This window comes from Erpetoichthys calabaricus, chromosome 9, assembly GCF_900747795.2.
Source record: "Erpetoichthys calabaricus chromosome 9, fErpCal1.3, whole genome shotgun sequence".
NCBI lineage: Eukaryota > Metazoa > Chordata > Cladistia > Polypteriformes > Polypteridae > Erpetoichthys > Erpetoichthys calabaricus.
This window is the reverse complement of record NC_041402.2, coordinates 136,824,568-136,837,732: the sequence shown is the minus strand read 5'-3', so window position 1 is coordinate 136,837,732 and position 13,165 is coordinate 136,824,568. Positions and strand designations below refer to the sequence as shown.

At 39.3% G+C, this 13,165-nt stretch overlaps 1 protein-coding gene across 2 annotated transcripts in view; it reads right to left on the bottom strand.

Moving 5' to 3' along the window:
- Window positions 1-5,868: 5,868 nt before the first annotated feature.
- stxbp1a (syntaxin binding protein 1a) overlaps window positions 5,869-13,165 on the bottom strand; it is a 58,479-nt gene continuing 51,182 nt past the window's right edge. The window contains exons 19-20 of one of the 2 annotated variants that reach the window (XM_028810224.2): window positions 11,369-11,503; window positions 5,869-7,342 (exon numbers count right to left, since the gene is read on the bottom strand). In XM_028810224.2, coding sequence (XP_028666057.1) covers window positions 11,394-11,503 — 110 coding nt within the window. In that variant the 3' untranslated portion in view covers window positions 5,869-7,342; window positions 11,369-11,393. The remainder of the gene's footprint in view (window positions 7,343-11,368; window positions 11,504-13,165) is intronic. The other variant, XM_028810225.2, reaches the window with a different exon arrangement.

Sequence of the window (13,165 nt, the reverse complement as noted above, 5' to 3'; positions counted from 1 at the left end):
AACAAAACAATATTTCTTTTTTACTGTGAAATAAGATGTCTTACTAATTTACTTACTTTTCACTATGAAATCAGATTCCTTACTAAATGAGTTCCAGTTTTGCTATGAAGTAAGATGCCTTAATCAGTAAGTTCCCCATTTATTATCATGCAGTAAAATATCTTACTAAATGATTTGTTTTTCAACTATAAAGTATTTTATTCTGAAACCTCCTTCAAACAGAGAACCTGAGACATTAATGAGTTAGCATCTAAAGAAATTATTATGATTTCCTTGATCACATTTAACTAAGCTAAATTGTTAACTTGATGGGCCCAAAGTGTTCACACATGACAGTGACAGCTAAGGCGAAGGACCTTATTAATGTTCTGTGACCGTTTGTATTACCTTGTTTTTACTGAAGTAAAATATTCAGGTGATAGCAGCTGTTGGGTGCTATATTTGTCTATGGCAGCTGTTTTCTAGATAGAGTTTTGTATAATTCACTAAAATCATGGCTTATATCCCAAAGCCTCTAATTCATTGTACCAAGCACATTCAAGATCTTTGTGATTTCTCATGTTCTTCATGGCTCATGCAAGTTGTTTAATATTTTTTTTGTCTGTGTAATTGTATAGCTGCACCCTTATTTCTAATTACATTGTTGCTCAAGCAGGAAAAATAAGAATACTTAATTTTGCAAAAACGATGAAAACACAACCCTCAAATCACTTAGTAAAGTGATTTTGTTGTTTTTTGTGCTTCACTGTGTAATTTTAGTTTTTTTTTTTTAAAACCTATGCCAAGGTGAAAAAATCCCTGAACTCATATTAGAGCTTGACCTGCTAAATTGCAGACTCAAATTTTTTGAGATTATTAATTCTTGACATTTGTTCATACCTTTCCAGTACATTCTTGGGGGTAGCCACCATATATGACAGAGGTTTTAGTAAATTAGCTTGTTCATTAGATCCAGGCTTTGCTGAGCACCAGCCTCAATTGCCAAAAGATCTTTTTGTTTATTAGTCTTTAGTGTCTTTTACTAAATTAACTTTTTGTTTATTAGGTAGACACATTTCACATTATTTGAACTTAGCTCATATGGAAACAGCCTGCTTTTGTAGATTTGACATTTCTTACTAAACTGACTTACCCCCTTATAAGATGATAGGCCTGTTGACTTAATCAGCATTTATTTTCCAATAAGCTGTACTTTAGTTTTGTTAATTTGTCTTTTTCATTAGGGTCTAGCTTTTTTTTTACCAAATAGATACTTTGTAATTTTGAACTTGATTACTAAGGACTACCTTTATATACTAAAGAATCTTTTAGTTAATTTTGCAGGGGCCTCAATGATTAAATGATCCTTTTGTTTGAGAGTAAGTGAGATTGCCATTTGTTTATTACACTTACTCTTTATTAAGCAAAACCTCTTTTTAAATTCACCTATATCCTCATATAAATTGGTCTTGCCATATCTTGCATGCAGGGTATTACACAGAGGCCCATAAGTGGACATGTCACTTAGCTAGTTCAGTCTATCAGAAAGTCGGTAAACTTGAAAACCTAATGAAACTGTGACTGAGTTACAGGTACAGCCCTGTACATTTCATTTGTATGACTTTTAAAGTAATTTCTTTCTTACTTTCAGTGTGATTGTTCTCTTTTCCTTTGTACGTTTTGAAATATTTTGGTTCTTTTCTGTACTTATCCCAGTGCTTTTCTTCCTTTTTATTTTGTGATTTTTATTTTTGTGAACATTGACTGAGGTGTGACCGATGAAGACTCAAACTCCTGTGTAAGAATCTGTGTTGGGTGTGAGGGTGTGTGACTTTGTTAATATTTATAATTTATATTAGCTACAGTCCTGCTGCTGTATGCACTCAGTTTTATATCTGGTCCACTGTGGCCCATGAACAACATACTGTTTAGCTGCTGTTTGCACAGAATGTGAAGAGTATTAGACAAAGTATTTTCTCTCTAATATATTTTTCTACTGAATATTGCTGATGATTAATTTAATTGTTTTTTTAATTTTTTTGCAAAAGTTTTTTTTTCTTTCTTATTTCGCCCTAAAACACATGATGTAATGATTTAACAATAGAAACAGAACTGTAATTTTTTTTTTTTAATTAAAGATCAGTACTAAACACGTCTGCATTGTGGTTTTTTTTTTGTTTGTTTTTTTTTTTTTTGGCACAAAAAATAAAATTGAAGATTCCAGTGTTGCACCTCTTACTCTGTTGATGGTGACCTTGTGCTCCTGACCCCAGACAGATCTTACGTTTACTTATTAAAGAACATTTATTCCCTCCTTTTGTCGCAAACTTTAAAGGGTAGAATTTGCTGGTCCCAGATAAACTAGATTTAAAAAAACTTTAACTGCATGTAAAATGAGCTGCTCTGACTTTTCTGCCAGGCACTGCTTCCCTTGAGGTCTTGGTCCATTTTACTATAATGGTGTCTCTGTGATGAATCCGTTAATTCCTTCTTTATTAAGGCATGTGGGTCATCTGCCATCCATCAATCCGTTTTCTGAGCTCGTAGGCTCATTCCATTATGGAATACAGCTCCCCATTACTATATCTCCCCAGCATTGGAGGAGTACAAGAGTTACCTAAGTTAAAGATACCATTCCATAACTGGGCACACACTCGTACTAAACCAGAACGGACCTGTTAAAACTATGGAAGATTATTCATGCCCAAATGAAACGCAATCCAACGTGTTAACTATGTTAATGTGTAATACATATGCAAGTGTGACTTTTGTTAGGTAAAAACATATCCACCAACTGCTTGCTTTTCACTATGGCACATAATTTTATTGTAAGTTTAAAATGTAATACAAAAAGCGTTTTGCATTTTAATTCATGGTCATAGATCTCATGTCATAACTAAAGACGTATTGCATTTTGCTTAGCAGCAGCAGCTCTGGGTGTATTACATTTCAATTCCAGACCACGCTTTAGTCGTGCCAAAACTAAAATTAGTCAAATGACCAATCAGCAATTGTTTGGGGGACGGTTTGCAAGGGGCATCAACAGTTGGAGAAAGAGGTGTTCCACTTCTAAACATTTCTGCATTCTGGCGGTCCCAAAAGTTCAGTCAACATTGAGTGTGCAGTGCTTAACTGAAAAAGTGAAAGTATGTTTTAGGTCTTGCTGAAAAAGTGTACTGTTCTGTTAAGTTGTCTAAAGTTTTTGGTTTTTTTTTTCTTTCATGTTATACATATTAAATTAAGAAGTTTGGTTACATTTTCAAGGTGTGGGTTGTTAGCGATTTTAGCTACTAAATACTGAACATAGCGAAACAATTGTTAGCTTCACCAAGATTGGTTTCTTTGTAGCTCTTTATTCATATCTCTCTGTGATAACCAGATATTATATAGTTTTTCCTTCTTTGGACACACAAGAAAATTAAATCATTATTTAAATTGCCACCGTCCACGCATTTCATGAGATGGCAGATCCCATGCCTTATCAACTCTGTGTTCATCTTTTTCCAAGAATAACACACTCATGATTGGAACACCTATTTCCCCAACTATTGATGCCTCTTGACCTACATTTTGATGCTGATTGATCATTTGAATACATTTGGTTTTGGTATGATCAAAGCATGATCTTGAATCGCAATGCAATACAAATAGAGGCTCCAGTAATTGAAATGTTAATTTAAGGGTATTTGCTTACATTTTGGTCACATCATGTTGAAATTACAATGCTTTTTCTACATGTTCCCCTCATTTCAGGGCACCATAATGTTTGGGATGTAGCAATAGTATTAATATTAAAGCAGTCAAGTTTAGTATATTTTCCTTGTACTAAATATGACTGCTTGAAGTCTGTGATTCATAGACATCACCAGGGTGCTCAGTATCATCTGTGTTGATGCTCTGCCAAACCCCTAATGCAACCATCTTCAGCTCCTGCTTGTTTCAGGGGCTTGGCCCCTTAAGTTTTCTCTTCAGCATATGGCAGGCATACTCAATTGAATTTACAGTAAATCAGGTGACTGCCATGGCCATTCAAGAATTTTATATTTTTTAGCTTTGAAAAACTCTTCTGTTGCCTTAGCAGTATGTTTGGAATTATTATTTTGTTGTAGGATGATTTGCTGTCCAATGAGTTTGGAGGATTTTACTGGACTTTTTGGACTGGACCTTCTACTGGGGCAGATAAGATTCTTCTGTACATTGTGCAATTAGCAGTTTTATCATCAATGAAGATAATTGTAGCAGTACCTATTGCAGCCATACATGACCTAGTCATAACACCCCCCCCCCCTACACAATGTTTAACAGATGATGTGGTATGCTTTGGATCTTGACCAGTTCCTTATTGTCCTCACAGGTGGCGCAGTGGTAGTGCTGCTGCTTTGCAGTAAGGAGACTATGGAAGATTGTGGGTTCGCTTCCCGGTTCCTCCCTGTGTGGATAGCGCTTTGAGTACTGAGAAAAGCGCTATATAAATATAATGAACAATTCCACATACATAACTCTCATACAGGTTCATCTTTGTGTCGTCTGTCCACAAGACCTTTTTCCAGAATTCAGCAGGTTCTTTTAAGTACTTTTTTTTACAAACTGTTATCTGGCTATCCTGGTTTTGTGGCTAACTGGTGGTTTGTGTTTTGCAGTGTGGCCTGTGTATTACTATTCATGTGATATATTCTCTGACACATACACACGTGCCTCTTGAAGACTGTTTCTGATCTGTTGTACAGGCTTTGATGTTTTTTTCTTTACCGTATTGAGGATTCTTCTATCATCAGCAGTGATGGTCTTCCTTGGCCTACTAGTGCCTTTGCAATTACTGAGCTCACCAGTGCATCCTTTCTTCTTAATGATTTTCCAGACAGTTAATTTAGGTAATCCTAAGGTTTTACCAATGTCTGTAATGGCTTTATTTTTGTTTTTCAGCCTCATAATGGCTTCTTTGGCTTTCATTGGCACAGCAGTTCTTCTTATGTTAAAACAATGGCAACTACAGAGTCCAAAGGGTAGAAGCAAGTCTAGGTATCTTATGACTGCACTAATGAAGCAACAAAACACATCTGGGTAATCACAGACATCTGTGATACCAATTGCCCCAAACATTATAGTTCCCTGAAAAATAGGAGCACATAGAAAAAGTGTCCTACATGGTGTGACCAAAATGCAAGTAAAATGCCCTTAAATTAAAGTCTGCAATGTGCACTTTAATCATGTCTGAATTGATTAGTTTGTAATTTTAAACTGCGAAGCAGAGTGGTAAATCAAGGAAAAATGTGTGTTTGTCCCAAACATTATATTTTAATAATGACACGATAAAACCGTGCCAAAATTAAATAGCCCACTTGCACATCTACTGCATTTCAATGTAGTTAATATACTGGATTGCATTTAATTTTGGCACAAATAATTTTACATATCAAAGCTGCCAGTGTCTTGTCGTTGGGATATTGGAGGAAAACAAAAATAAATCCAATCCCAAACATACTGTATAGTGAAAATCCCAGGAATTAAAACCAGACCCACTCTGCCAGCCTAAGGCCCATTAACAAATCATCTATGCCTTTACTTAACCCACTAAATTTTGGGGGGATTGTATGAGATGTGCCCAGACTTCATTATACAATATCGGCAGAATCGGGCACACATCAGGAACAAGCTGTGAGCAGGAAGACTTTCCATAATCCACACTCCCACATTCATTTATTCCTAACAGTTACTGTCACCATTGACCTTAGATGGTGCATCTCTAAGGTTTGAAAGCCAAAACCACCTCAGTCATGGAGAGAACATTCAAATTCATTTGAGGTATTGAGCTAGCCATCATGCTGCCATGAACAACAAAGTAGAAGAGAAGCGAATCAGTAGGACATATAAGCAACCAGACATAAGGGATGGGTTCAAGACAGACTACCTTTTATTATTTCCTTTGATAAATAACTTTTATATAAATCAATAAGTCAACACAGTGATCTGCTTTACAACTTAAAAAAACAAAAACTTACAAAGAAGACAAAAAAAGTTCAGAAGCAATGCATCACAAAAGCTCTCCGTGCGTGTCACAGCTGGCAAGAAAGGTGGGTTGCAAATCTCAACATAAAGTGGAAAAGTATTAACAAGACTGGATTAGTGGGTCGGGGTAGGGACTCAAAGCCTTCATTCAGGAAGATGATTTCTGGGCACCACAAAGTAAAGCAAAATGGGCTCTCAGTTTACTACGATGCAAGGGGAAACATTACAGACACCGAAGGGATGCAAACAATCGGAAGGGGCACAACTTCACAAAGCGGGCATCACTAGGAGACTAGAACGGGACAAATGGTGCTACACACGCACGCACACACACATTAGACAGCCCAGTGCGAGGCTGCAGCCAAAACACTAGCCAGAGACTAAATACAATACTGAAATACCATTGGCCCTGCAAGCAATGACCGGGGGACACTACAAGCTTAGTTAAGTATTTATAGGAGAATAGTCCAACTTGGTAGTCAGCAGAAAAATGGGCCTGGCAAAGATCAGCCTAAAGTTTCCTAAGGTCCTGGAATGATTGGGGATAGTGAGGAAGGCAGTTTTTTAATTCTGCAGTTGTCCATGGAGGAGTTGCACTTCATCATTTAAGGTTCTAAGATGGTGGTCATCCAGGTAAGATAATCTGTATTTTGTTAAACACTGAAAGTTTTTGGGTGAATAGCTTTGGAGAGACTCATAAAATGAGAAACCCAAGTCCTTCTAGGGAACAGGTTTAAGCAGAGAGGTGAAATGGTGACTATGTCATTTATCACGTGGGCTGTTTATATGAGAGGAAGGGGCAGACATTCATAGTTTTAAGCTAAGAGCATTGCGATCGTTTCATTTTTCAACTGGCTGATTCCCCATAGGATTTAGTTTTAATTAAAGCACTGCCGGAAACCCACAGCTCTGCTAATTCCACCAAAACACAAATATATTACGCTATCAAGTTAACCAGGAAACCTAATAAAACTGTTGTGCTATGGCATTGGAGAAGGGTCCAAGGGAACTATGTTACATCTGGAAATTACAGCAGTTAGAGGCATGGAGTCCACCCACAAAGAGAAGCCACCGGTGTTCAGCATCAATTCGCTCTTGCAGCGAGGCTCGCGTGTTGTAACGGGGGGGGGGGGGGGGAGTGACCCATGATGTCACTGTGATGGCATCGGACAGCAGGCCTTTGGCTTGGTCATTCATAAGAGGGATGTTCAGAGGTGTATGGGACAGACGAAACGAAGTCAGAGAAAGAGAGAGAGTGAGAGACTGCTGACTATCTATCCGGCAACCTCTTCATCAGGTTTGGTCATCTTCTTGAGTGCATCAAGGACTTTAGTTGGTGTGAAGATGTGGGTGGATCCTGTAGAAGCAGGATGAGGGGCAAAAGAGAAAACACAAGCATTAGGCCAGCTGCAGACGAGTCAGGCATGCACAAAACAGAAATGTGTCTTCAGCATTGGGGTAAATTCTTTAGCAAAAGTTTCAAAAACAAGCAGATTTCCTTTGAAGTCTCAGGTCAGCAGAGTAATCTTTGACCCTCTTATCCTTTTGATGCAAATTTTACTCTTTATATTAAAAAGTTGAAGACACTTTCCTGCATGGTCTTAGCACATCACTTTCTCTGCTTATCATAAAAATAGTGAATGATTTTCAAGTGAAACACCATTCAGTGAATAAAGCTGCAGGTTTCTGCCCATCAGAGCAGGTTTAAAACAAAAGGGGCTCCTCTAAGCACACCCTGATCACACTGCATTTTGTGCCTTTAAGGTTTTTTTTTTTATTTTACTATTTAAAAGTTAAATACAGTTGAATTGAATATCTCTCGTGCCCTTGTTTATGAGAATGACATGATGTCTGTGTCCCACAATACCCCCCAAACCCTTACATAGGCACACGTTCCTAACCGCTCAGGCCTCCCAGAGGAGAAACCTGCAGCTTTTGTGGCGGCGAGCAGAAGCGCCGCCCGCTGACACCCCACCAGGGTGATGCATCGCTATGCATGACAGACAGTCACATAGCGCACATCACATCTTGTGACAAAAAGAAGAAAAGTAAAAAAAGAAAAAAAAAAGCCAAACAAGAAAGAACATAAGAGGATAGTGCTTTAGCAGGGCTGTTCATAGACACTAGAAACACTAAAGAATAACAGAAGAGCAGCGGGCTGAAGGTCCACAAAAGGCATGGTGCCTGTCATGAACCCAACATGGAAGCAACATAATGTGGGACGGGGTTCTGAACTGTTACGACAAAACATTTCAGATCTGTGCGCAGTTTCAAACTGGATGGGTTCCGGACAACATGACGTTCTGTGAAAACAGTGTGCAGACCTGATGGCCACAACTGTTCTGAACCAGGTTAAGTGCCATCAGTAGCATCTTATCCAGACCACATCAAAAAGCAAACAAATGTTCCTCCACCTAAAACCTGGTAAAGTATGGTGGAAGCATTTAAGCCAAAGGGCTGTGCAAATGCAGTGATGACAGCAAGGCTCTCTGTTATAAAAGTCATTGAGTAGAGGGAATTGCCCCTTGATGTGTGCCTCAGATGTGATGCTTCTTAAGTTGCCTGCCCTTACTGCTTTTGTGAATATTCTGTCTTAAATCTTCAACTGCGGGGAGGCAATGTACTGGAACAACCATCTCACTGCTTCAAAAGTGAGCCTGAGAGGCTACAGCAATTTAATTTTAACAGGAGTGCGAGTGTTGCAACCAGAATTAGGAAGTGCTGTGTCAGTCAGGGTAGTGTCTTGCCTTTTAGAGGCAGAGCTAATGATGAAAGACAGACCCTCTAAATCAGTGGCACCCAAGTTCACTTCTGGAGGACTGCTGTGGCTGCTGGTTTTCATCCCAACCAACTTTACTTTTACTTGGACTGTTAACATAATTAACAAGCTGTTATTTCCCAGTCTCTGTGTTTACAAAAATACAAAACTGGATTTCTAAATTTTCATTAATAAGCATTTCTGCATGTTATATGTAAATACTTTAATGTTTTTATCTTTAATTGTAAGGATTTAGTCATCCTTATCATAACTGTCATTCCAATTTTTCAGGTGCCCTGGTCATTATTCACTAATGCACACACTAGTGGTTCTGACACTACAAGTAGTTGCATCCTGTCATCTTTCCGTCTGGTCTGTCCTGCTTCATTCATTGTTACCTGCCATTATTAGAATGCAATTAAGGGAGCAACAAACGTGGATTAATAGGAAAATGACAAGAGAGATAAGTGTTACTGCAAAAATTCAGATGTTTCTAAATTTATCATAAATGTAAATCTCACAACACTGTGCTTTTTTGATTGCAGAATAAGAGAAAAGAAATAAAAGACAAACTAATTAATCAATACGATCAATTCAACATAAAATAAAATGACCGACTGATTTGCGAAAACCTGCAGCCACAGTGGTCTTCCAGGATTGAACTTGAGAACCCCTGGTCTAAATGTTGTAACAAATAAAAGTGGAGCTTTCCTTGTAGCCAGTGGTGCCTGAGTAGTGTAAAAAAATATCACTGCTGTGCAATGTATTGAGAATATTATAAGCTATAAATATATTATAAACGAATATAAATGGAAAGAACTAGATCTCTTATCCTTAACTTCACTCCAGTTACACAATTTTTCAGGAGAGTCTGAAAGCAGACGTCCAATGGCAGACCCCTCTGTGGCTGCCTTGTGATGTCATTCAGGGGTCTGCAGCTGTAGTTGTGAAATTGAGGGTCATGGCACAGAGCCATTCTTGAAAATGTGCAGTTTAGTGGGACTAAAACCATTGGTTTACTAGATAAACATGTGTGTGTATGTAAAGACAAGTATGGATGCTAAGCATAAATAAATAAATGTAGCCAGAGGTGTAAAAATAGTAAATTGTTATCAAAGGCATACACTCATTAATTTATAATACTGAAGCTTCGTTATTTATGCTCAGCATTGCCATCATCTCATGGAAATAATCAAATTATATATGATATTTTTTTGATATTCAAATTGTGAATTGGGACTGCACAACCCAAGAGTTCGGCATTTGCCTTACACTTTTAACCAGCTGGTCTGGTATTAATTGGCCATCTCCTCGCCAGGAGATACTCTAGTGCTTGTTTGTGTCAAAGCTCTGTGACGTGCAAATGTGTAGCACAACCCACGGGCCGCTCTGTGCAGAAGGCCTGTTATCCTTTGGTAGCTTCCACTCTTGTGTGTCACATGAACGAGCCAGAAGAGGGGATCAGAAGTCACTTATTTTGTATGTCTTTTCTAGGTGGAAGGTAGTGTTTTACTTGCTAAAGCATATCAGAGATACCAGGAGTTTGTTGGCCTTCAGACTGTGGAGAATACAACTGAAGAGAAAAAAAAATAGCGTTTGTTCATGGAGAAGCCACCCCACCAGCCTTCTGTGACCTGCTGACCATTAAGGTCAATAGGAGTTTGCCCAGAAAAAAAGCTGCATTTTGTTCATAGTCCTACCGTTGTCCACTCCCCAGCAGGCCTAATGCTGTACACCCTATAGGCTGCTTTGGTATGCTGGACGATCCACTTTTCTGCTGTGTCTCCTGGACCAGTCCTCTAAACTGTGTTCACTTTAATAGCAAACTTTTCTAACCAGCTAATTACAGCTTGGTCTTCAGATACCCCTATTTCTATGTCCATTGATGTGAATAAGGAGTGACCATCAAGGTAAATTCCTAAATAAATAAGTGTCCTCTGACCACTACACTGTAATTAGCCAACCATCCTACCTGTAGGCTGCTAACTTCTGTTCATCAATGTGTTCTTAAGTTACCCAGTCCACTATAGTCTTCCCATTGGCCTGTTTTGCATTTCTGTCCAGTCCACCAAATCATACCCATTAGCCTTCCTTTCTTTCTATGTCACCTACATTCTGCTCATGGAGTGCTGGCCAGGTTCAGTACCAAGTCCAGTATACAGCAGTAACCATTCAATGTGTCACTATGAGCAGTCAGTTCAGTACCCTAAGGTCAACAAATGGATATTCTGAGAGTTTGGGCAGGTCTGACCCATACTTTTAGACTGATCTTGCAACTGCCGGGTTGGGTGTTGGTGAGGATTGAGGGTGGTGATGGGGAGAGGGAGTTGAGTGGGGAACAGGGGACACCCCCTTGAACAAACACTGGACTCCTTCGCAGTCTAAAGATCAATGATGCAAGCAGATGACATTCAGTGCAGTGAAGAAAGTGTGAGACTCGGTGTGATTTGGTTAATGAGATCAAACAACCAAAACGAAAAGCAAAGCCAACAAGTCTGAATGTAAAATCATAGGATGAGTCTTACAAAGAGTGAGACAGAGACAGTGACAGAGAGATTAGAAGGTAAAGAAACCCCTTCTGGTTCATATCGCAGAAGCAGTTCTTTGTCGTGAAGCTGGCGTTACTTTGTCAGCAGCCTCTGAGGTCCCCTCACTCCTCAGGGGGAGCGTGATCTTCAAATGAAACCCTAGAAGACTCTCGGAAGTCTGGGTGGCGCAGGTCCATTAGAAATTTGGTGGGGGTGAGAATGTGGGTGGAACCTGCGGAGGAACAGAGCCGGCTGACGTGATTGTGCTGCATGTCACTTGGTGCCCTAGGGGGCTCCCCCCACCCCCACAACCAGCCCACCCCAAGTTAAGAGTGCCATGTCAAGAAGGAGGCACCATCCCCTCTTCCCACATCCTTTGTTATCGGGGAGGACACCTTTTCCCATTCAAGAAATAAAAAGCATGTAGAAAGACCAGAGTCATTAATGGGTTAGGGATTTGGAGTATATAAATGGGCAAGCTCTGGCACCAATGGAAACAGGAACCTGTGCTGCCACTTTGAAACTTTGGAGGTTGGCATCTACTCCAAAAGCAGCACATGCCCCTCTTGTCTTGGATCACTGGGCATCCAAGGCCAAAGAGCTTAAAGAGTAATTGGGGGCATGGGGCATGTTTGGAGGGGCAGTTGAGATACATGATTCAAGTACTGAAGTTGCCATGAAAATTTATCACTTCCAAACCCACAAACAGTCACAACCAGTCTGGTGTCCTCCAAGAAGAAGGGTTGCTGTATGGAGATAAAGACTTGACAAATAAGACAGAACAGCAGTGCTGCAAATCAAGAAGAACAGTTTAAACAGGACACAGGCAGACACAAGATTGCAGAGACACGCCCGAAGAGACCCACGCCCAGACAGCTGCAAAGCACAGCATGTGAGTTCCAGATGGACAACAGGACAAACTTTACATTCATAGAAAACATTGATGTAACACAAAACAGAGAGTGACACGCATGGCTAAGAGGTATGAGCAGCACATAATGCCAGGGCCACGATATGTGGGATGCCAGGCAGAGTATTGGGCAGGGCAGACCACTACCAGATCTTGTAGTAATAATGGGACATCAACTAAAGTGTAACCAGAACCTCAAGATACTATGCCTCAAAAAGCTGCATGTCACGTTTGGGTCCCAAATTTACAACAAAAGGGACTTAATATAACATTTAAATCTTCTAAGAAGAGGGGATAAGAGCTATTTTAGAGCTTCAAAGCACACAAATTAAACCTCAGATATAAAATTTAAGACAAAAGTATGTTGGCCTTCTGATCAGAGCTTTAACAGGTTTGGTTGTCAATCATGAATTACTTTGAACTCCTCTTTTCCTCATATCTTGCAACTTTCGCATATAATTGATATTAACCAACATGGCAAAATGGACAACATTATAGGCAAAAACCATGAGAAACGAGGGGCCTGGGTACAGTTCAAAATCATTCCTGACAGCCAAGTCTTGGGTATAAAATATTATGAAAATATTGACTTAAGTTGATTTGTTCTGGTCTTCATAAATCATCAATGTGGTCATGTGATGAGAGATTTAGGAGAGGAAGTCTGGACCTGAGGGTGAGGGATTCAAGAGAAAGGGGGTCTAAATTTCAAGTGGAGGTTCCAAGGAATCAGAAATTAGAATTAATGATTAACAAAGCTGGTAAAGGAATTTCTATAGTTTTGCAGGATAATTAAACATGGATCTGGTTTTTAGTTCATGATTTCATGATGAGCAATTGTGATGACTATGACTCAGGGCTAAGAGTATATCAAGCCTGCAGAAGAGGCAGAGTCTTGGATTAGATTCTTGAGGCTCAAAGGTCAAGAAATTTGGACTTGGATACCAAGATGTAGAAAACAGAAAGATACTAATTGGCTTTAGATTT